Source organism: Drosophila teissieri, chromosome 2R (genome assembly GCF_016746235.2).
Source record: "Drosophila teissieri strain GT53w chromosome 2R, Prin_Dtei_1.1, whole genome shotgun sequence".
In the NCBI taxonomy this organism is placed as follows: Eukaryota; Metazoa; Arthropoda; class Insecta; order Diptera; family Drosophilidae; genus Drosophila; species Drosophila teissieri.
The window spans coordinates 4,368,594-4,393,813 of NC_053030.1; the positions used below are offsets into that span (position 1 = coordinate 4,368,594).

The 25,220-nt window shown below is 43.6% G+C and overlaps 5 protein-coding genes across 5 annotated transcripts; 3 read left to right on the top strand and 2 right to left on the bottom strand.

The window, feature by feature from the left end:
- Nucleotides 1-3,240: 3,240 nt before the first annotated feature.
- Nucleotides 3,241-4,923, top strand: LOC122612111 (lysosomal Pro-X carboxypeptidase). The gene has a single exon (XM_043785502.1). The coding sequence runs from the start codon at nt 3,305-3,307 to the stop codon at nt 4,730-4,732; it is 1,428 nt and encodes a 475-aa protein (XP_043641437.1). The 5' UTR covers nt 3,241-3,304; the 3' UTR covers nt 4,733-4,923.
- Nucleotides 4,909-7,373, bottom strand: LOC122612110 (cell division cycle protein 23 homolog). The gene is made up of 3 exons (XM_043785501.1): nt 6,280-7,373; nt 5,614-6,215; nt 4,909-5,553 (listed from the first exon to the last, which is right to left on the bottom strand). Exons 1-3 carry the CDS (start codon nt 7,250-7,252, stop codon nt 5,095-5,097), a joined length of 2,034 nt encoding a protein of 677 aa, XP_043641436.1. The 5' UTR covers nt 7,253-7,373; the 3' UTR covers nt 4,909-5,094.
- A 260-nt stretch (nt 7,374-7,633) lies between these two features.
- Nucleotides 7,634-9,626, top strand: LOC122615173 (phospholipase A2 group XV-like). The gene is made up of 4 exons (XM_043790105.1): nt 7,634-8,179; nt 8,252-8,623; nt 8,683-9,205; nt 9,264-9,626. Exons 1-4 carry the CDS (start codon nt 8,032-8,034, stop codon nt 9,484-9,486), a joined length of 1,266 nt encoding a protein of 421 aa, XP_043646040.1. The 5' UTR covers nt 7,634-8,031; the 3' UTR covers nt 9,487-9,626.
- A 7-nt stretch (nt 9,627-9,633) lies between these two features.
- Nucleotides 9,634-24,470, bottom strand: LOC122615172. Its single transcript, XM_043790104.1, is given in 4 exon segments — nt 9,634-15,650; nt 16,055-16,136; nt 16,190-16,244; nt 24,233-24,470. Coding segments are annotated over 4 exon segments (2,121 nt in total). The 5' UTR covers nt 24,462-24,470; the 3' UTR covers nt 9,634-13,895.
- LOC122614402 (WAS/WASL-interacting protein family member 3-like) lies at nt 24,460-24,870 on the top strand. Its single transcript, XM_043788971.1, has one exon. The coding sequence runs from the start codon at nt 24,460-24,462 to the stop codon at nt 24,868-24,870; it is 411 nt and encodes a 136-aa protein (XP_043644906.1).
- The last annotated feature ends 350 nt before the right edge of the window (nt 24,871-25,220 follow it).

The following is a 25,220-nucleotide window of genomic DNA, read 5'->3' on the forward strand; positions in this document are numbered from 1 at the left end:
CGTTTTTCTGCTTACGTTTCATTTGTAAGTGCCACATTTTTGGAAATTAATATTCCCTATATGTTCATATACAAAAACGACAAATAACCAAGTCCATAAAAACAAGTATAAATAATACATAAATACAATGGCAGACAGGAGAAATAAACCCACGTCCCATTAACTTAAATGCTTGTTTTCCTCGTTGATTTTTTTCCACTCCATCTGGTCATTTTTGAAGTTTTGGCTCTTTGTCATGAAATATGCATGCGCCAAATTTACACTAAGAGCATTAATTTAGCTATTTTACTGGCGTTTCTTTGCTAGAAGCCAAAATTAAATATATTAACATACCTACTATCAAAGCTAAACGAAGAGAAAATATAAATAAATCTGCTGATTTCCATATAGCTAAATGTAACCCCTTAAAAGAAGTCACAGAACGTCAAATATTTCCATATTTTATCAAATTGATTTACGCTGATCCCACTCACAAATTTGGATGGCCTGATTTTGCCCAATTTTATTGCCCTTTTTGCTGAGCCCGTAAATCAAATAGTAAAACAGGAACTGCAGCCAGTTCCTGTTATGGGGCAAAAGGCTCAGGAGCGGCGCAGCGCACAATTATTCAATTATTTCTGAACGCTAATTAGTCGGACAACTAGAGAAACAATGATTATTATTTCTTCTTTTGACATTAACACACGCAAAAAAGGGGAGAATGAAATCAATTAGGCGAGCCAGCGCACAGGATGGAAAATAATCTGGCCATGAGTCCGCCGATGATTATTGTGATGGATATTTTATGTGACACCAGTTTACCGGCGAAGTGACCTCATTGGATCGGCTGACATTTCTGATGCTGCTTTGTTTCCGTTTCCGCTGGGCCCGTTTTGACAGCTGCGCAAGAACCACCCACGACTTTCGCCCACTCGAAATTCAATTTTCCGCCGTTTTTATGATACTCGTAATTTATTAGGCTTATTAATTTATGCACAAAACTCGCGGGACCAAATGAATTGATTTGTGTCTGCGCATAAATGTGCAATTTCGTATTAGAAATCTTTACACTATTTGTTACATTAATTTGCCACAGTATTTTGAAATAAACGTAATTTGCATTGCGTGTGAGCCGATCGGAGAAACTGAACTGAAGCACTGAGAATCGTATGGCAAAGTTAGCGAGGTAAACTCGTACCATATGCCAATTATGTTGCCCCAATATTATGCCTTTGGATACACTTGGGTAGCTCCCCCTGCAAAAAAGCCTGTCTAAAGAAAGGTTTGACTATGTGGGAGTAATCAGCCGGAACGACTCGAAATTGTTATGATAGCTGCCAACGATTTACACAACACAGGGATTCCAACTAACAAGCTATTTTCAAAAATTATTTTCAAATATTTGAAACTGTGTTATATTTAGTACTACAATAAGCACTTACACTTTATTAGTGGCTTACGCAGTGCACGTTCTTACATCATTACGACACATGAACTTTACATTTGCTAGAGCTATCGGAATTTTACATTATCGGAATTTTACTCTCAACACCGTTCAAGTCTTTTTGGCTCCCTCTGGTGTTGGTTGGCAAAATCAGTTCATTACATAGAATCAGAAGTAGGGAATTTTAGTTGAAATATATGTTTTTGTAATTAAGTAAATGTTGTAACAAAAATGGGGCAATATTTATTAATAGGTTATTGATCAAATTTTAAATGATCGTCAACTATTTGTTGATAACATTTAGATATCAAAAAGGCATTCAGGGTGAGGATAGCGAAAAATTGACAATCTGTTACGGTCGTCAGGGCAAAACATTTGTATCTTGATTTTTCAAACAATGAATAGTTCAAAAGAAATGGTAGGGAAAATATTTCTGCTTCAAATAAATTCAAACATCTGGTTAAAAAGTACTCTGCTAAGTATAATAGAAAACAAGAGAGAACACTATAGTCGAGTTCCCCGACTATCTGATACCCGTTACTCAGCTATTCGAAGTGCGAAGGAGAGTCTTCAGCACATACAGTTTTTGGCGGTTTGTGGGCGTTGGAGAGGGCGTGGCAAAAACTTTTTTGGCAAATCGTTAGCAATTTACAAGACTAATACAAAATTGAAAAAATATCGAAACATTTTTCAAAAGTATGGACGTGGCCGTTTTTGGCGGTTTGTGGGCGTTAGAGTGGGCGTGGCAACATGAATCGACAAATTTGCGCTGCGTCTATGTCCCTGGAGTCTGTATGCTTAATCTCAACTTTCTAGCTTTTGTAGTTCCTGAGATCTCGACGTTCATACGGACGGACAGACGGACAGACGGACGGACAGACGGACGGACAGACGGACGGACAGACGGACGGACAGACGGACATGGCCAAATCGACTCTGCTACAGATCCTGATCAAGAATATATATACTTTATATGGTCGGAAACGCTTCCTTCGAGTAACGGGTATAAAAATGTCGTATTGGTATAATAATATTCGGCAGGAGCTGTCTACTTCAACATGCACAGCTTTTGTAGCGCCGTATCATCTTATCGAAGTGTTTCCTTTAGATGTCAAAAATGTTCTTGAAGATATAATTAGAGCATTTTGGGAGAGAGATGTCCATCTGGGTGCTGAAATTCGTTAATGATTGGTTTATATTCTCCCAACTTTCACAAGTACATATGTTCTTAAATGATATTTTTAAATTATCTTTGTAATAAAACAGGTTCTGCACAGATCATAAGCTGCGCTTTCCTACTACCATATACATATGTACATACTTTAAGAACAAGATAATTTTGGAGTTTTTTAATAAAATTTAATTATTTTCATAAATGAAGAAGATAAAATAAAATGCTAAGCATAATTATCACCATGTGTTTTTTATAATAAACCTTATAATGATTACGATATAGTTTGCTTTATCATTTTCAATATTATTTCCGTTATTTCGCATTGCTTAAATCAAAATATAGGGAATAGAAAGATGTGCAGTGTTGGTAAGTATCTGAATTGAAGAACCTTACCGGGCATCGGCTTGTGAGTTTTAAGCTTTAGGCAATTAAAGAATGATGTAAAGCGTTTTGTGGTGATTCGCCACATTAAGATCAAATACATTATTATTTCCTATCAAAATAAGATGAGTCCAAAGGTAAATCTCTAAAAAATCCAGTACTTTTAATGTAATGTTACATGTAAATTTAAATTGAATAATAATAAGTATCCGATTTTGGAAGCACTCCAAAAGAGAACTTCCACGATCTGGTAACACTGCTCCAAGTGTAATATAAAGCCCGGCTTGCAGATAACGAACTGAAAAATTGTGCATACTGTAGGTCATATGATTTTGCCCGATATGGGTGGAACCACTGTAAGATCTGCACTGTCAGCAGTTTTGGGACTCCTGCTGATCGCGGGGTGTGATTGCAACCAGAGGTACAAGTACGAGATCAAGGAATTCCAAGTGCCGCTGGACCACTTCAGTTTCCTGATCAATGCCACCTTCAACATCCGGTATCTGTACAACGACTCTTTCGTGGACAAGAGCAATGCCCGCACCCCGATCTTCTTTTACACAGGCAACGAGGGGGATATCGAACTTTTCGCCCAGAATACCGGATTCCTGTGGGAACTGGCGGAAAGACAGCGGGCTCTGGTGATCTTTGCGGAGCATCGATACTACGGGAAGTCACTTCCCTTCGGGAGCTCCACATTCAACACAAGCTTGCCGGATCACTTGGCCTATTTTACAGTGGAACAGACCCTCGAGGATTACGCAATGCTGATCACGTTTCTGACTAACGATCGTCAGATGCCCGTAGTGGCCTTCGGAGGTTCCTATGGCGGAATGCTGGCCGCCTGGTTCCGGATAAAGTATCCGCACTTGGTCACCGGAGCCCTTGCTGCCTCGGCGCCCATACTGCAGTTCTCCGGGATAACCGATTGCGACATCTTCTACAGGATTGTAACATCAGTATTCCAGAATGCCTACAACAAAAACTGCACCGCGAACATTGCGAAGTCGTGGAAACTCTTTGAGACTCTGGGAGCAAGCGAAGCCGGCAAGAAGCAGATATCGGATGCATTCCACCTATGCAATGCTCTGAAGACCGACGAGGACCTGAAGAAGTTCCTGGACTACGTAGAAGAGGTGTACAGCAATCTCGCCATGGTCAACTACCCGTACAACAGCAGTTTCCTAGCCCCATTACCTGCCTATCCCGTGAGGCAGGTGTGTTACTACCTGAGAGAATTGCAAACCACCGACTTTGATTTGCTGCACGCCATGTCCAGTGCCTTGGCAGTTTACACCAACTACACACAGTCTGCCAAGTGCCTGGATATATCCGTCAACTCCAACGCCGATGATTCCGGTTGGAATATTCAGAGCTGCAACCAGATGGTGATGCCCATCTGCTCCAATAGCTCCGAAACCATGTTCCGCACATCTAGTTGGAACTTCAAGGATTACGCGGAAAAATGCTACAAGAACTACCGTCTCACCCCCAAGCCATACGACATCATTTTGCGCTACGGTGGCAGAAACCTGGAGGCTACGACCAATATAATATTCAGCAACGGTCTTTTGGACCCCTGGAGCGGTGGCGGTGTGCTTCAGTCTCCCAACGACAAGGTCTTTGTCCTCATCCTGCCCGAGGGAGCTCATCACTTGGACCTGCGCCACAGCGATCCGGCTGATCCACCATCTGTGCGCGATGCCCGCGATAAAGAAGCAGCCATCATAGCACGATGGATCCAAGATTTCTGAAAGGAGATTATTTTACTTTTATCCATATTCAATCACTCCACTATGGGATTCATATTATATAACAGCCGCTTAAGGCCAGTACCCAAATATTAAAGATTGCGATTACATAATTTTAAACCAACGAACAAATTATTAAAAATTATCAGTTTAAAATTACAAAAATAAGGCATAATAAATTTTGTGAATAGAAAGATCCTGTATTCAACATTTGATTAATATGGGCTCCAGTAACTAATAGTTGCTTGAAATGTATTTTCATTAATTCTGTTGGAGAAGTGTGACTTAGCTTTTCATTAATTGCTTGGATTGCCAATATAATTCATAAAAACAAATAGGAATTTATACAATTGGAACTCATTTGACTAATCAATGGAAACGCTGGATATTTCCATGGAGCTGTTATCATCCGATGGCGGTTGCTCGGGTGGATTCGTAGTGCCACTGGATGCGCCAGGCGCCTCCTCAGTGGACGGTGTGACAGCAGTTGCTGATGTCGCGGTAGTGCTGCTGGCAGCCGCGGTTAAGCTGGTCCTGCTTGCCTGGGAACGACGCATCCCCTCGAGCAAGTTTCGACCCGGACGCAAGCTGATCAGGGAGCTATTCGAGGTACTCCCCGCAGCAGCTGCTGTCGTGGAGGTAGTCGTGGTTGCTATGGATGTGATGGGAACTCGGACTCGCACATCCTGGAGCTCCCACTCCATCTCGTCCTCGGAACTGGTCTCTGCATTCGCCACGGCCGTGGAAGTTTTGGCCTTCTTCTGTCCCTCAGCATTGCGTTTCCAGTCAATGGTTTTCAGCAACGCCTTTGCCTCTGTTTTGCGCTAAAAAGTTGTAGTGTTTTGGTTAATTTCATTACAAGTTTCTTATAAAAATGCACCCACATCATCAGAGTCTAAGCATTTGTAAGCGTAATAGGCGGCTCGTTCGTATTCGCCCTTCTTCTCGTAATAGTTAGCCAGCGTGATGAATCCTTGATAGAGGCTCTGTTTATCGGTGGCCGCTCGCTCATCCTCGCAGTACATTATGTAGCAATGGACCGCCGTCTCGTGGTCGCCGAGCTTTTCGTGCAGATTGGCCAGTTTGTACATCGCTATGCCCTCTATATCACCCACATCGATGGCCTTCCAGTAGCACTTCACAGCATTTTCGCACTTGTCCAGCTTCTCATACGTCTCACCTAGGGCAACCAGCATGCGAGAGTCGTAGGGACGTAGTTGGTGGGCGATTTTAAAGTAGTATAGGCTGTAGTAGTGCATTTTGATGATCTCGTAGGCCTGGCCCAGTCCATACCAGGCGCGATAGTCCCGCTTGTTAACCTCCACTGCCTTTCGGTAGCTCTGTATGGCTGCATTTGTGTTTTTGAGCTCCATAAACTCATGTCCCATCAAGGTCCATGCGGCCAGATACTTGGGATTCAGTTTCAGGGCGCGTTGAAAGTAGGAAATGGCCACCTGATGATCACAGCGGATGCTATAGTAGTTGCCTGATGGAAAAGCATGTACTATAGTAAACTATAACATTACTTATAGAGCAAAGTAGAGCCTAACCTATTACACAACACGTCTCTGGGCGATACTTGTTGATGCTTACAGCCTTGTGGGCCAACTGGGCCATTTCGGTTTTCATCTCCTTGACGAACAGAAGATTGGAATAGGTGTCTACATTGTCCAGGCGGTAGGGATCGCTCTCAAGAAGTGCTTGGTACAGCTCAATCGCCTTGTCCACATCCCGCTTATTGTGATAGACAAGAGCCATCTGGGCAATCAAGTAGATGTTCTTGCTGAAGCCCGATGCCTGCAGATCCTCGTAGATCTTCAGACCGTCGTCGTTGAGGTACAACTCCAGGTAAGTGTGCGCCATGAAAAAGTGCCGCATCCAGTGACCACCCAGCTGCAGACTCAGCAGTTTCTTTTTTTCCATGATGAGGGGGGAGAGTTCCAGATAGGCGCTCCACAGCATGGGCACCAGTCTGATGGCCTGAACTAGCATTTGCTCGGCGGCCTGGTTGAGATTCAGCGCTTTTAGTACTACTCCGTATAAATATATTCCGTAGCCATCAAGCCGACTCTTTCCATACTCCATGCGAAGTGTGGCTAGCAGATCGGCGAGATCTCGCATCTGATTTGGCTCGTGCAGATTCGCCTGGTCGGTGGTTGAGTCCAGTCGCCGCTTTTCTCTGGCCATGTAAGTGGAATAAAAGTGCAGAAAGCGCGGCACACTGGACTCACAGTTCCTAACCGCATGCGCCGCCCTATCGTACTCCCTCACATCGTAGTAGCTCTTAGCCAGGAAGTAGTCGCTGTACTCCGACGGCGCAATCCCCTCCAGCTGGCACTCGTTGAATGTGCGATCCTCATCAGGCGTTTCATTGTCTATGTGCACATCGTCCAATCCGTGGTGCATCTCCGCCAGCCACTTGGTACTGTGCAGGAGACCCCGCTTGGAGCACTCTATGATACCGCGGCGCAGCTCCCGCTTCACATCCGGCAATAGCACGCTGAAGAACTCCTGCATCGCCATTGTTCCGGTTTTGTTTGGAAAGGCTATGAAAACAATTTTATTTGCCGGCGCGCTTCGCCTAGTGGTGTGCTAACAATTTATCGGACATGGATTGGTGTGTATCGATAAGTGCTCGGAGGTGTTCCTTAGGTGACCGGTCACTAGGTAGCTAGTAGGTAAGTAATGGTAGTACTACTGTGTTGCAAAAAAAAATATTATTTTATAAAGAATTACAGTTTACATATTTACTTTCATATTTCTATATTTTTGCAACTAAGTCTAAGGGAGCATATTTAAAAATATGAGTCACCTTATGAAAACCGTGACCAGTTCACAAAGCACCCTGTGTGTCTGCGGTGATACTTGGTCACACTTGGAAGGATGAAGTGTGAAAAGGGGAGAAATAAACGCTGACCATAACAAACTGCACAACAACAACACAGATTAGGCAAAAAACGACAACATTTGCAGAGCCAAGACTTTTGTTTAAACAATAACAGTCACTCGTGACGTTGCTTTTCGAAGGGGAAGTGCGACCCCGGAAGTTCCGCATACATATACACACATACAGCATGCAGACGGAGTTTAAAGGTCAAACCACAGCTGATTGAAACTGCGCAGACCACAAGGGCTCCACATTAATGCATTACAATAGAAAGCTCGGCTGATTCACATCTTTATGCGCAGGAGGCCTTTATCTGGCGTAAATTGAGTGGCGCGATCCGATAACCTCCAAGCTACATATATACCCCGTCGAATAGTCAGTCGTCACTCCTGCTTTGTTTACAACGCAACGCACAATGAGGCTCAAATCGGGAATACTTTTGGTGCTCCTGCTGACCACTTTTTTGAACCTGGGCGAGTGCTTTTGGCCATTTAGCAAATGGCACGAATCAAATGATCCTCCTCCTCCGCCCCCTGAACCCAAGATATCTCCAGTGATTTTCGGTAAGTACAATGAGCACTTTTATCTTTAAAAGACATACAGCTACTAAAATTCTACTCCATATTGTACTCCAGTCCCTGGCGACGGAGGCTCCCAAATGGATGCTCGCCTGAATAAGCCCAACTCTCCTTACTTAATTTGCCAGAAGACCCACGATTGGTACAATCTGTGGCTGGACCTAGAGCAGTTGGTCATCCCCATGGTTTACTGTTGGATAGACAATGTCAAGCTATACTACGACAAGGCAACAAGGACCACCCACAATACTCCTGGTGTGGAGACGAGGATACCCGGCTGGGGAAATCCCGAAGTGGTCGAGTGGATCGATCCCACAAAGAACAGCGCCGGAGCCTACTTTAAAGATATAGCCAATGAGCTTGTGGACCTAGGATATATTCGCAAACAAAATATCCACGGAGCACCCTATGACTTCCGAAAAGCGCCAAGTGAGCTTTGCTTCTAGGAATGGTTTACCAACTATTTTTATATATTACTCCCTTTCCAGATGAGAACCAACAATTCTTCATCGATCTTAAGCAGCTGGTGGAGGACACCTATGAGGCCAACAATCAGTCAGCTGTGACCTTTATCTCGCACAGCATGGGCAGTCTCATGACCCTGGTGTTCTTGCAGGAACAAACCGTCCAATGGAAGGCTAAATATGTGAAGCGAATGATCAGCCTGGCGGGAGTATGGGCGGGAAGCTTTAAGGCTGTTAAGGTGTTTGCCATGGGCGATGACCTGGATTCGTTCGCCCTGAGTGCCAAGATCCTCAAGGCGGAACAGATAACTCACCCATCCACCGCTTGGTTGCTGCCATCACCACTGTTTTGGAAGCCATCCGAGGTTCTGGCCACGACCCCAAGCAGGAACTATACGATGGCACAGCTCGAAGAGTTCTTCTACGACCTTGACTACATGACGGGCTGGGAAATGCGCAAGGATACGATTCGGTACAACCGAAACTTCAATCCACCGAATGTGGAACTGCACTGTCTTTATGGCGACGGCATTGACACGGTTGAGAGGTAAGTAGAGCTACTTCTGCGAAAATGAATTCAACTTATTACCTCTACCCCATAACAGACTGGAGTACAAAAAATCGGACATTAATGGGGAAACGCCCAAGTTGATAATGGGTCTCGGCGACGGCACTGTTAACCAGCGCTCTCTGAGAGCCTGCCAGTATTGGTCGAGCTATTCCAGCGCCCCTATAAACACATTGGCCCTTCAGAACGTGGACCACATGCACATCCTGTCCAATCCGGACGTCCTCAAATATATTCGCACTGTCATGAAGCTGCCGTAATGTCAATAGTAGCCTTTAAATATTTTAAGAGCTTTGCGATTTTCAGACCCGTTGGGATGTCTGTAAAGTCGCAAGCTAAAGACAATGCCAATTTTATTGTTAAATAAATGTAACTCGTTAAGTAGCACAAATCCAAAGAACAAGATGTTCGTTTTGCATTTTCTTGAATTTCTCTTTATTATTATCTTATTGATTTATTCTTATTAGATGAGATATCGAATCACGTGTGTCAATGTCAATGCTTTTATTACTCAATAGTGTTTCATTTTCCATTCCTCTGGGTTTTATTCGTTTTTAATGTTTTCCATTTTCCTTTTTCCATTTAATAAATTGTTTATATGTATTTTACAAAGCGTTTACTTAGATGTATTCCATTTTAGTTATACCGAATAATTTGTTAATTATTGCACTAATATTTAATTTCATTCACTTCTCCCGCCTCCATTTTGCTAATTTATTGTAGTTGACATTGTTCATTACTCTTGGTATAATTTTCCATTTAAAGAATGCTCTCGCTTATGTACTCCGATATCTGGATAGATATAGAAAAAGAGTTTCAGTTGCAATTAGGATAAAACTAAGGACTCGAATGATTTCAGTGTATCGCCTTTGGGTTTTGATAAAATCAAGAAATATATATTTACAAATTTTAGTTGTTTGCTCATACAAAAATCGCTGTTGCAGGCTAAGTTTGTGGACATTTCCGCTAGAGATTTTTGCTGGCTGCCGGTCGTGCATTCTTATTTTCGCCTTTTTGGGCTTACAAAGCATACAAGTTAATTCGTAATTCGTTTTTGAGAGCGATTTGTGCGGGTGTGGTTTATTTACTCATTTGCTAAATATATACATAAATGTTTATATATTTAGTATATATTTGATTTTATGTTGCTGCACGTGGGTGTGTGTGTCTGTGTGGTGTGAGAGAGAGTGTGTGTCGGTGTGTTAAGAACTAGACTTGAAAACGATTTTTTCTGCTTTAGTCAGTATTTGATTTTTGTTCTCCACTTGTCAGCTTTTTCGGTATGTTTTTCCTTTTGCTCAACAAAATTTGTGCTGTCGTTCCATAGTTGCAGTTAGGGCTTTACACATATAATGTACGGATATTATATATATAACTATAATATGACCTTTATTCATGACCCAAATCAAAGTGATTCTAAAGTGATCGCCACGTCTGCGCGCTCTGTTTCAAAGAGTTTTTACGTTTAGTATAAAAAACCATTTTATCGAAAGTATAAAAATCGTATTTAGCCCTAGTGTCTCTTCTATATCTGTCTCTATTATTGGTTTCATTACAATTGTCGTCATCTTGGTTTAAATCTTGGTTTTGTTCGTTTCGTTTCGTTTTTGGTTTCTTAGCAAAAGCGGGTGTATCTTCTTCAAGCAGGTATTCGAATGTTACTTGGCAGGATTATTATTTTCCATAGTATATATATATTTTTGTTAAATAGTTTATAAAAGCTTAGTGTGTCGAGTGTGTCTGTGTGTGTGTATGTGTGGTGTTTGTCTACTTGTCTTAAGTGGATTTCGGGTGTTCCAGGTCTGTTTGTTTACAGCTAAAATACTCTGTTATTGTATTATCTGATGCAATATATAGAACTCACATTAGGCGACATTGACGACTTAGCGGACTAGTTAATTAATTACTGGCTCAATAGGTATCTACAATGGAATCCGTACGTTACCAATGGGAATGATATCAAAAATGAGTATTGTAAATACATATCTTGTAGTAGGTTCACTTGGTTTCATTTCCGGTAATTAAATTAATTAAAGCTTTTTCATGTGTGATTACTCGTGTCAGTAATATATTCATATATCCGCATATCTTCCCTTCATGGCTAACGCATAATTGTCTGAATCGAAAACAATCAATAAACCAAGATATTGTAAATGAAGTCCTATTTACACTTGAATATTATATATTTACTGGCGGCTTACTTACACTTAGTATTCATTTCGATCTGATCGGATCGTTTTGAATTCGTATCTCATCTGGGGTTCGGTTCGTTCAACTAGGCTCCTACAATGCGTTCTCTATTCAGATTTATCAATGTCTCGTTAATACAATTTTACAATTGAATTGCCATGAATATTTAGTATTGCTAATAACAGTTCCCTCTGGACCGTATCGGATCGGATCAGATCGGATCTACATAGATGTGTAGATGTGTAGATCTGATCTACATGATCCCGATGCCGGAAGGAGACCTGATTGGTGCTTCGGCTGGCCGAGACTACATTTATTGCATAACAACTGGCCAAATGCTAATCCTCCCTAGAATTCAGCTAGTTCCCTTCGGTTTTTGCCCACTGGCTTTTGTGCTACTCATTTTAATAAGATTTAATATCTACGACTAGGTTAAGGTTATAATTCTTTCCACTGTTGCTCTAATTTATCCAAATCATCATCACATATCAAAAAGTTTACAAAAATTTCACTTTAACTACGGTTTGTCTCGACCTTCCTTCCCATATTCCTTTCTCAACTATTTCATTTCCATTTTTTGTTTTTGCTCTAGCAATTACTTAAATGTTTATTACATTTTTAGCGCTTCGAATAAAACAAACAATACAACAATACGTAGGTACTCTAACGTTATATGACCCATTACTCCCACATTCTCGTTTGATAACAACTTATTTGTTATGTCGTTCGCAATGATTAACATAATCAACGTGTTGATATATATTTTTAATAAATTAGTTCGCTTCGCTTGTGATTTACAGGGATTTGCGATTTTCTTAGAGCATTATCGACTAACATTGGTTACCATTCTTGGGTTACTTTCGTGTTGTTTTTTTTTAGTGTAAGAGTGGGCAGGTTAAAGGCATTTGTTTGGTTTTCATTTCATTTATCGTGGTGTTTCCCCTCGGAATGCAGGTTTTGCTGGTTTCATAGTTTTGCAGATTTGCAATTGGAAGAACTCAGCCGAAGATCCTGAAACTAGAGTGAGTCTCAGTTCCTTTGATCGATTGAGCAGCAGCGGGAAATTGGTGAAATAAACTCAGTACTAGAGGTGTTCCAATGCGCATATATGTATATTTATTTTCCGAAAAACCGAAGCGTGATCTCGAGGCTTATTCAAGGTAGTGATATATTTGATGTATTTACTTGCATATGCTATCAACAGAATTGACGAATCCAAACTGATTATGAACTAATATTGCTCTTGGTTGGCTAAAAGTTGAATTGTGTCCTATTTGGTTTGCTTGCATAGCCAGTATCTCTTGTGCTCGAAACAACAATTCCTTAAAAGCTTCTCGTCCGAAGAAATAATCGAGATAAATGATAGGTTAACAGAATATAATGTCTAATTGATGTAACAATTGCTTTGTGTCCGTTTCTTTTTCCCTTTTCAATTCGTCTGGGGATCACTAAGACCAGGCGCTCGCTGATTTCTTTCCAAGCTGAATGCTATATGTATATAAACGGGCCAATGGACTTTGTAAGCCAAGAGAATCGGAATCTAGAGTCTAGGCTTAAAACAAGAGTGCCAGCGTGCGCGCCTGCGTCCTTCTGATCTGGCCACTTTCAACTGGATTCGCCATATTGTTATTTATTTATTAACTTACTATACAAGCTCTCGCGTCCCCTCGTTTCTCAATCATTTTTAACAATAGCTTCTTCTGCTGAAACGCTTTCCAATACAACTTTAGGCCTAAGTTGAGTTCAGCTCAGGTAAATGCCCAGCGGAAAACTTGGCTAGCTCGCTCAACGGGAAAATTCTAGAGGGGAAAGCCGGTAAAATTCAATGGGAATCGGTAGCTAATGGCGAACCAGGTTTTCTGCTGAACATGTAACAACGCTTAGGTTATCATACAAACTTCCAAATCACTTATTTTGGTGTATTGCAAAAATGTGCGAATGTCTGAGTGGCTGGTGTGTGTATAAAAATTGTTTTCTAACATTTCTTGTTTACGTTTTAGAATATATAAATTGTACATAATGAACTTCCACCGAATGATTAGTGATTCATGATTCGTGTATCGACTGTCGATCGAAATGGAATCTCTTGTTGATATCGCAATTGAGAACAGCGACCAAAATGACAGGGATGCAAACCATTTCTGATTATACTCCTACTCGTATAATATCATATTTCGTAAGGCTAGTGGTTCGGAAAATGTAATATTAATAAAGACCAGAATTTTAGATAAGCAAGTTTTGATGAAAGTATTTTGAACTTGAAATCATTTTAGAAAGCTGTATTATGGATAAGAATTCCAATCCCCAAAAGCTTCTGATAACTTCCTTTTTTCCTTAATTTCAAGTGGAAACCATTCACAAAACCCGGAAAACCCATGATTTTGAATTCCGAACCCATTCCAATTTCCTTTGGCTTGCATCCCTGATCTAAGTTAGCCAGGCACATGTTGGGTCTCCACGTGGACTGCCACGCCCAGGGTCAGACGTTCTTGGGCGGCTGTGCGGCGGACGAGGAGGCGGGGGAGCTCTTCTGATGCTGCCTCCTCTCCCGCCAGCGATCGATGGGCGTGTAGCAGCACCGGAAGATGGGAGGAGCCCTCGTCGTAGAGGAGGAGCTGCTCCCGCTGCAGTTGCTCATCTTGGCCAGCGATTCGACGGTGAGCTCCGTCTGCACCCCACTGGTGGTCAGCCGGGTCTCCGCCTGGTACTCGAATTGGTATCGCGGCGGCGGATGACCTGGATGACCTGGATGACTGGCAACCAGTGGAGGCGGCACCCCCGCCTTGCAGATGACACTGGGCGCCTCCATCTCGTGCAGCTCGAAGCTGTTCGAGCTGCTGTTGGTCGAGGGCCGGAACTCGTGGGAGCTGCTCTCGACCATGGCAGTGCGGTATGTGGCGGCAAAATAGTTTGTCTCCAGGTAGTGGCAGGACTCGAACAGGTAGTCGTCGAATTGGTGCTGCGGCAGGACCAGCGAACTGTCGCCGGAGGAGGCAAACCGCGGACCCAGTCTATGTGACTGCGTGGATGGAGAGGCCGGCGGTGCAGGCGAGGGCGGCGGCATCATGGTGGCCAACGAACTGGACGCCATCGGCGGCCGCTGACCTCTTTGCTTCATATCAACAATTTCTATTTCTTCTATGTCACTAAAACTATTCAACTGTTTCAACAAATAATGCACATCATTTCGTTTCGTTTGATTATCCTCGTCGTGGTGGGGATGATCATCGTGGTCGACGACGTCTGTGTCGTCGTGGGGATGCCCCAAATCAAGTTGCTCCTTCGTCGCCGTTGCTGGAGTTCTGGGTGCTTGAAGTGTTAATGGAGTGCTGGCAACGGCGTCCGTTCCACGATCCAATCTGGGGTTCCCCTGGAGGCTGCTGATCTGCTTGGTCGCATCATGTTGCTGCTGCTGTTGCTGCTGCTGTTGCTGCTTCTGCTGCTGCTGCTGTTGGATCACCAACTCCGGATAGGCCAGGTTGAAGCGCTGCTGCAGTGTGGCACTGCTCAGCTGTGGCAATCCGGAGTAGTCAACGGCCACTGGTGGTCGCTCCAATGTGGAGTCTATGATACGATTGAATTTAGCTAATGCACTGCTCGCTGCTGATGAACTGGATGTTGTGGTGGTGACCTTAGCATAAAGTTGTTCATTGTTAAGAGGCACTGTTGTGACGGTTTCTAGGTCTAGGTCCTCGTCGACATCCTCATCCACATCATCGATATCGACGCCATCGCGCAACGTTTCCTGCACATTCAGATTTAGATTGAGGTGCAGCTGCTGGCGGAGCAGAAGGCGACCGGTCTTAGTCTCCATGCCGGGGATATTGGGTGGCGCCAGGGCATCCTGGTGACCACCACCCAAACCTCCCCGACCGGCGGCAATCACCGCCGCCGCCCGCTGCTGCGCCAGGTTCGCCTTAGCCATATTCTTCTGCAGTATCAGCCGCCTCGACGAAATGATGGCATTATTGTCGCTCCCCCGCGATTACCGGCTGTCGCGGGTGGAGCGAGGCCGCCCCTAACTGGACGTGCTGGCGATCGGCGAGACGGGTGACAGCGGACTGCGGGCCTGTTCGCGTGGACATCCGGTCAGCGTGATCACCAGCTTCCGGGATCCGGCCTGGTCGCGGTGCTCGCAAAGCCAAACGCCCTGCCATGTTCCCAGCGACAGCTTGCCGTCAGTGATCGGGATTGTCAGGGAGCTGCCCAGGAAGCAGGCCTTCACGTGCGCGGGCTGAAAGGATATTGGAATGGTTATTGGGGTACTCAAATTTAAACAACAGAGATCGAGTGCCTTGACTATCAGATACGCATAACTCCCAAGCGGCAGAAGATCAGCTGCTTCCGAAATACCACACGAACTGAACTTAGCGATGGTTTCAATATTTGCTCGAAACTTTTTATCAGTGGTTATCCTTAGCAATCAGGATTAACCTGGACAGATGACTTTACCCAATCTATCTAGCCACTACAGATTCCAACGTATGTATATACGGACTGAAATACGGACAAAAAGACTGACAAGGCATTCTCGACGGGTCTAGTGATTCTGATATATATTCTGATATTCTGATATATATAACTTTTGAGATTTTTGATTTCTAAAGCCTTGGAAAAAGCTGGCTTAGAAATACTCACCATATCGTCGGGTCCCTCGCACGAATGCCTGTAGGGCAAACCCTCGGGAACTATTTTATTCAACATCATTTCCATGTCGTCTCTGCAAGACAATAGCTTAGATAGGATGCATCTTCTCCATGTTTACTTACTCACCTGACGTCTGGATCCCAGCTTTCGTTTAGCGCTAAACTCGCCGAGGTGTGAAGAACTGAAAGCCAAACAAGTGCAGATACAAAGGCAATTAGTTTTCTGTGGGATTAATAATAATCTTTATAATGATTAGCTCCAGTTATTAGACCATCACGACGAGGCGTTGGCTTCTCCACTCCATGCATTTTCAATTGAGTTGTAACGCCAATTAGTCAAAATGTATAGCCGGGGGCCCACACTCGTCGTGTTTTGGTATGCCACTATGATAACGCATCATAAATTCACCTAAAGTTATGTGACTAGACATGATATGATGCGGTCAATTAAATCGGGGAGGATTATCCATCAGCTCGAGTGGAAAAGTCAATGAATTTGGGAAAATCAAAAACATGTCCCCTTGATAGACACTTTGAATTTAGTGTTTGAAACATATTTAAATAATAATTTATTAGTTTGTGCACTCTATATCGTAAGTAAAATGGTGTACTTATCCCAAAAATTTAATTCTTGACATACATCAACGACAATCTATAAAAGATTATACAATCACAGTTTTTTCACTCCAAAAACAGATTTGTTTGGCCATTTTAAGCGGAATTCGTTGACAAATATCTACGAAATGACCCTGTACAAAACACGAGCATGTTTGGAGTTGAAAATTCAACAATAATTGCCTGCATTTTCGGCGACTCACAATTGGCCAGCTGCCAATGCCGAAAATATCAAGCGGTGCAATGAAAGCCGGCTCAAATTGAATATTTAACTCAAAATGAATTTAGTTTCAATAATCGATAGGTATATGTAAATACGAATGGCCCGGCGACACGAGAATCACTCGAATTTGCACACTAATTGCGTATTCATGAATAAAAGAGAAAGCTGCTGGCAGCGGGAGAAGCCGAGCGAAAATTAGTTTATTATCAAATCCCAGAGATGTAATTTTCCGGCCCCGAGCAGAGACTTTCAGTGTGAATATATGTAGATATGGACACACATGTCCAAGTTCCGATTTTTGAGGGGGCCATGGCGGGGGAAACGCAACGCCCAACCCACTTTCTTTCTAAATAATTTCCGAGGCGATTATGTCATGTTGAACAAGTGTAAATGGCATCAGGAATTTAAACATTACCCACGAACAAATCCGGGCGGAGGCGACTTTCGGACAATGCAAATGTAAATGAAACCAAACTGACATTTGACGCGGGGAAGGCACAGCAAATTTGCAAATTGATTGCGGGATGGAATTTGATTGGGAATGAGTATGAAAATGGGACGAGGACGAGCAAGATGGCGATGGCGATGGAAAGGACCGAATCTAGACAGCCCCACTTGGTTGGCCAGAAAACATCCATCGATTAGGAGCCGGCCTAAAGAAAAAAGTTCGCTTATCGCCAAGTTAGCAAGCCGAGCTATAACGTTGTCTATAAAATTGCTTTATTCTGAACAGGCTACAAAATAAATATGAATATGAATATGGAATAAATGGTAAATGAAATGTTAAGTTAGGCCAGTTGATGATTGTGGTTTGTTCACTTTTCAAATATCTATTAAATATTAATATATGTTGTTCATGGGTTTCTCCAAGTGTCTCTAACTATCGCCGCTTTAAATATGCTAATGGTCCAAGCATAATTGTGAATGTCTGCAATGCAATGCAGCTTTTGAGTGGCATTTGGAGTTGTACCTGTCTCTCTCATCGCCCTCAAGCCCTCTCATTCTTTGCCCGCATTCCGTGGACATTTGTTCCGCGTCCCCAGCTCCTTCCACCCCGCTCAACCTCAACTGGCGCATCCGCCTGGAATACTCGACTGACAGTTTTCCCACTGCGCCATGCACAGCACATGCACCACACACCATATACATACATACATATATATACATATAATAAAACGCGGGCAGGAGGCGATAAAAGGCTCCTCCAGTGCGTTAAGCCGGTGGCCAACCGGAGGACGTCTCTAATATGATTTAGCCGTGGGCTTTGTGGTCGCCAACTTGCCGAATAGGAGAAGGTGGCTTCCAAGGTTTGCCTACGACTCCCATGGCCAACGAGCCGAGAGCGCTAATAAACGTTTCCGCACTACAGAAAATGCACCACTCAAAGTTAGATATGCACAACTATCAATTTTAAACAATCGAAAATGTGAGGTAATAGTACGAGTACTTTGAAATTTAATTGAAATGATATTCTCTGTGTCACAAGCAAGATCTGTATAATGAGTAAGGACGTATGACCAAAATATTATATATTATTATAACCATAATCTTGTTGCCACAGCCATTTCTCTCAGTGCAGTACGCATATTTAAGTAGCAGGTGGCATCGTTTTGGCCGCCTGTTTAGTGGTAGTGGGTGGCATTGGCTGTCTTTGGGTGGGTGGAACGGTGCCTGTTTACGGGGCACATGTAGCAGGCGTTTAGGCACTACAAAAGTTGTTAATGTTTTTAAAGAGGCCTTTTTATTATACAAAGTCAAACATCCTGACGGCACACACAAGCTGAGGCACACCCCCTCCCAACTGTACACACACACACAGCCGCAACGGACACAGCGAGGAGTACCCCACTGTTTAACAATGGTCTCAACACAACACAACACAACACAACACAACCCAACTTCACTCAGCTCAGCTGGCTGTGTTCATTCATATATTCATGCAAACACGCACCCACACTCAAACGCCCGCACAGTAGCGGACGACGTCCTGGCCACTAAAAATAATCAAAAAGGACCTAGAAGACTACAGGCTGCGAGAAGCGCTTCATTGGTACTTCAAGATGGTACATATTCTAGGATTGGTAGCTATAGTCGGTCGGATTGAACAAATACTAGGGATCAAAAAACGGTATTGTAAGGCAAGTTTTTCATGCGTTCCACACGCCTGGAATCACCGGATTATAGTAATAAATAAATAATTACCTATAAAAGTTTTATTCATTTTCGTTAAGATCGAACAATTTGGGAATAATATATTCCTCTGATCCGATACATCTTCAAATATTATGTGCCTTTAACTACAATCAAATATTGAATATTAATACTAATTACAACACAATTGGATAAGGGACAGATTTTGCCCACAAAAGTGGTCGTTGGTCCCACAGTGCACAGTACGCCTTCGAATGTCACGTGAGTGTTTGGTATGTGAATGTGTGTGATAGTATTACATAATGAAATGCTGAAGGAAATGTCAAAATTCATCAACCTTCTTTTTGCATAGCCGTTGAGTTTTGAACTAATTCCGGGACTCCAGGCCAAAAATTAACGATCACAGAGAGAAATCGGGGGCTTGGTACGCTCTACAAAACTGCTTTCAATGCCAAGTGCTGAAGAACCGGAAAGAACCCGAGTAAAACTAGTTCAAGCACATGGAGATACGATTGGAAAATGGGAAAAGCGGGCCACAGGACCGGCAGGCAAAACCTTTGGCGTGCTCGTTTTGCATAAATAATATTGATTTATTGGGTAGCGCAGCATTTTGCGGTTCATAAGCGGGCCATTTTAATGCCAAAGGAGCCAAAATGGTAGAATAAAGGAATAAGAATAAAGAATAAGCGGAAGCCCAAAGTATGACACACACATGGCACGATTTGTTTTCCTTTTCCACTTTTCCCATTTTCGTCGTTTTCCACGTTTTGTTTTTCCTCGTTCGCAGTTTCCCTGTCGTCACGAAAGCGAAAAGAGAAATGACCGAGCACGCCCACACAAAAACATATCCCCAATGCTGAAGGCTCCTAAAACTCCCGTCTCCAACTCCAAGGAAACCCACTATAAGCACCCCACCCCACACCACCCCACCCCAACCGAAACGGTTTCGCTTTCGCTGGCTGTTGATTTATTTGGTGTTGCTCCCCCGCAAAGGACACTCTGGCGGAGTCCTTTCCCTTGTGTCGTGTTCCTGCAGCTCTTTCGGATCGCTGAAAAATATGCTCGGTTTATAAATTGAAGTTGAGCCATTTATATGATCCTGCGATTATGCAGCAAATTGCTATAGTGTCCTTCTCCCCCACTGAACTCGACTAGAAGTGCGGCTCCATGAAGTCGCCCATGGAATCATCGTAAAGATTAACTTTACGCTTAATTGGCGTGCTCCGTAAAATACAAATATATAACTTGGTATGGGGCATTTCGAATTTAGCAATACAAATAGTGGCCATTTCTTTAAAGAACTGTAATTAACAGACAGAAGATCTCCACGGACGAAAAACTGTATGCAAACCCTATGCTCTAAGCACCCTCTTCAATAGGAGACAAAATGTATTGCATTGAATCAACTTGGACCTTCTGCGAATCCAGCTTTTAACTGTGGGCTCAGGCGAAACCCCAAACAAATCATCAACTGCCCCTAGGCAATTAGCTTTGTTCAAGCCAGAAGTATAAATACACATACCGCCATGCTAACTCCGAGGTCTCCTTAACATTGGGGTTACGGAAGCCCCACTGGGGCACTCTGCGGTCAGTAGGGGTCGGTTCTATGAGCGGACGACCTTCCTGCCGCACATATGAATATTAATAAAATGGGAAATGGGAAATGGTAAATGGGAAAAGGGAAAAGGGAAAAGGAACCAAGTTATACGGGGGAAATATTAGCCTGGCTCAGGTGGGATATATCATTTTTAGCTTTTCCCTGCATTCCATTACTCTTTACTCTTGTGTTTAACAAGTTACCTTTACATTTGGCTTACACTTTTGTGTATTTGTGATTTGTGTGTCATCTTGTCTGTTGTTTGTGCTTTTCCCCATAGAAACAAAAGTGGGTGGGGCGGCAGAAAATGGGGGCTATTGAGGTCAATAGTAAAAGACAACAACATATGGCAAGGTTGCTTTGAAATTATTTTTCCCTTTTTTTCACGAAATTAACTTTTTTGTTGGCTTCCTTGGGACCGAAAAGCCGAAGAGAAAAGGAGCTGCCCCCCATTCGCTTGCATTTACCTACTTTTTGTATTAAATCGGGGCGCAGAGGTGGGAGGGGTTCTCAGGCTTTCCTCAGTAAAGTGTGTCTAATTAGGAAGTCCTTTTAAGAAAATCAATAAACATGTCTTGACCTCAATTAGATTCCGCTTACAGTTCACAAAACAATACACGTACAGTGAGCACCCCAGACAACAAACACGCACACAGCCCGTGGAAGGGGGGTTGGCTGGGGCAAGGGGCTTGGGGCAAGAGGCAAGAGGCAGGGACACACGTGCTTCTGATTTGGCAAAAGAAATAAAAAAGGAGAGAACACGAGCGAGCGAGAGCAAAGGTTTGTAATAATAAAGACCTGCCTGCGATGTGCTGGCTGAGACGATTTGTGCGAGCCACACAGAATAAAATTGTTGTAGCTGAAATATACACAATCACGTTATCTTTATCCACTTTCTTTATAATATGCATAACTATATTTAATTTGCCGATGTGCCAAATACTTGATCGCCCACAATAGCCCACGCCATTCAAATCTGTCCTTTGCCCACATGCTTTAAGATGTAGAATATTATTGTGATTTGGTTTCGCTAATGGTAAAAGTGCTTAGAATCGGACTATTAAATAAAAAGTTTTGATCACATAACCGCCGATAGGTGGAGCTCATAGCGCATTTACGGACAGACAGGCGGACAGAAAGACGACCACGGATAGATCGACTGGCTAGTGATCCCTTATCCCTTTACACTACGGGCACATGCCAGGCAAAGTATTATAAGGAACCATATATTCATTTTTTCCCGTGCACAGGCATGGAACTGGAGGCTGACATGGAGGTAGAAAATCGTTAAGAGGATGGGCTAAAAAAAGTTTGCCTCGAGCACTCACACGCCATAGCCACAGACCATGACATGCAGACATGAGCGACGACTGCGACTAAGACGACGATTGCTTTTCACTTTAGTCAGGCCAACTCCCGGCTAAAACCCCCCTTTATGATACGATTTTATTTATTTGCCCAGGCTAAAACGAGACGGAGACGGAGACGGAACGGAGCGCGTCCCAGCATTGTAATGCGAACTGTCAACAAGAAGCTGCCTCCAAGGCAGCCAACTACGGAGGTTGTTCCTCTGTTTGCACTGCCTGCTCGACGTCTTAGTGCTATACTGTCATACACTGTGCGAAGAACCATTCAAATACATTCAAATAAATGATAAATGACGATTTCATATATTACAAGAACTTTTAAAATAAATATACTTGAAATAAGACCTAGTTGAGAACGGTATTGCAGAGAGCCTCGTCTACCAGATACCCGCTACTCAGTTAAAGGGAGCGTGAAGGAGATCAAGATATGCAAGCAGAAAAAAGTATCTTCCCGAGGTAGCACACTACTTCTCATAATTATACCACTTATTTGTAATATTAACAAGATAGAACGCTATAGTCGGGTTCCCCGACTATCTGATACCCGTTACTCAGCTGGTGAAAGTGCGAAGAGAAATTACAACACTGACCATTTTTGGCGGTTTGTGGGCGTTAGAGTGGGCGTGGCAAAAAGATTTTTGGTATATAAAGTTGAATTTACAAGACGAACAAAAATGTGAAAAAATTGCACAACATTTTTCAAAAGTATGGGCGTGGCAGTTTTGGCGGTTTGTGGGTGTTAGGGTGGGCGTGGCAACATGAATCGACAAACTTGCGCTGCGTCTATTCTAGTAGTAAGCATTGAAATACTCTTCCGCAAGCCCTTACGTGCGATAGAGAGCGAAATAAATATTTGCAGTGTATCTGCTGTCCGCAGAGGATGAATTCCATACGAGAATTAGTGTGCAAAGAGCAACCACGGCAGCGCAGGAAAAGCAATACTTTGCAGAACTGCAATCCGGAGATTACTGCGAGTGCATTCCGAGGAGTGGAATATAAAACTTGAACAGGAACTCAAATCGCATGGCGTCTGATGTGCGAAGACATCCTGGTGAGCGAGACATTGCTTTAACGTCCGAGGCTTAAAAATGCATTTGATTTACGGACAATGCAATCGCACTTTTAATCATTGCTTGTCCCAAGGAATCTCAAGGGATTCACTCATAAGTAATTTCTATATTTATTTTGCCTAACTTTTTTGCTTTACTCTCGATATACTACACATCTCCGTGCGCAGAATTGAAATTCACTCAAGCACATTAGTTTGACAAGACCTTCGGCATGGGCGTTATCGCCAGAGCCACACGTTTTGGTCACCCAAAAGTCAGACTGTGTCCGAATGTCAATTGCAATTTTCGGGGTTTCAGAGAAAGACACAAAGAAGTGACCGGGCCAAGTCAGTCGGTTTATCTGGGTAGTTTAACCCAGTTACTGACTAGTACAAATTAGCAGGAGCAGCCGCCCATTCAAATGCCATCCTGCCATCCTGCCATCCTGCAAGTTTCGGCAGCTCCTCTGCTGAATTCAACGACAATTTGTGCTGATTTGGTATGCAAGTTCTACATTTCGCTGTTTGTCAAACTGAACTTTCAGCTAAATGCAAACGCCTCGTCCATAGCCAGATTCCCCCGGAGAAATACAATCCGCACAAAGAAAATGTAATGTGAGGAAACTTTTCCATTGCCAGAGTCTGAAAACCCGATCTGAATGGGTGGCTTTTTCTGGGCGATTAAAGTACTGCATGTATACTTGTACTCCCTCCAACTCTGCTTCATAGTTGAGAAACGCTCTTCTAAATGTATAACTCTATAAATCGACAGGGAACGGAATAAGATGGATGCGATGGAAATGAGGTGGTAGCTGAACAAATTGAACAGCGATTTTCCAGCTGCCCTCGCGATTAACTGACATTTGAGCCTTGGATTTCGGATAATCACATAGGAGGGCCGCCAGAAAGGTGCCAAATATGTACTAAATGGCTAAATAGGCACCCTAACAGGCACCCTAACAGAAAACGTGGTAACCGATATGATTTTGAATGGAAATTCTGGGGCAGTGCCCTAGTATAATCAGGTCGAACATTTCGGAAGCAATGAGGAAATGGAACTTTTAATTATCGGGTTTTTAGAAATGTACCCAACATAAACTTCAAATTGGATTCGTTTTTACAGATATTCGTTTTAAATGAAGTAATTGAGAAATGTAGCCGTGACTCACTTTGCATATGACATAATCCCACTGAAAAGTGCGCCAGCTCCGGCATCTGTCGGAGTATCTCCTCGGTGACCAGGTGGACGCCGCGGTGCTGCGGCCTCAGGTTGATCTTACGCTGAAACCAGGCGGAACCAATCTGCAGCCCCACAATCGCATTGCCATCCGCTCCGGCTCCGGCGACAGCGCCACCTCCACCTCGTCCTCCGCCACCGCGATGGTTGGCAGAGGCCATGGTGCTGTTGGAGCTGCTGCTCCGGATGTTGCTGTTCCGGCTGACGCTCTGCTTGACTCCGCCTCCACCGCTGCCGCCGCCGCCGCCTCCTCCTCCGCCGGCGCTGCCAGCTCCACCGCTGCCACTGGTCGCTTTCGTTGTGCCGGCGTGTGGATTACTGCTGCTACTGCGACGTCGCTGGCCGCTTCGTCCGCCGCTCCTCTGGTTGCCTGGACCAGTTCCTGATACCGCACACGCACCCGCACCCGCTCCCGATCCTTGTCCCGATCCAGATCCTGCAGCGGCAGCAGCAGCGGCGGCGGCGGCGGCTGTGGACGTCGATGGTTTTGTGGACGACGTTGTGGCTTCTCCGCTACCCGGACGCAGTCACAGGCTCACGCACACACAGACGCACACTGGGCAGACTTAAAGCACTGAGCACACTGGCAGGATTCAAGGACTCGAGGACGAACGCTCGACTCCCACAAGATGTTGACTTTTGGACTTCTTTTTCACTCCGAATTGGATTTCACTTTTCGTCTTTCGACCTTTTTTCCGGCTGAATTTATTCTCTTATCGCCACTTTTATACGTTATCAGCAACTGCAAAAAAAAGATATAGAGATATAGAGCTGGTTAGTTTTTGTTTTAAGCTATTGTATATGCCGAAAAATATATACTTTCTAAGTAATGAAGCGGTTTTAAGTACAGAAAATGATAAGTAAATGTTGGTGTCGACATGATGTTGTTGTTTGACATGTATTAGCTTGGAACGATCTAT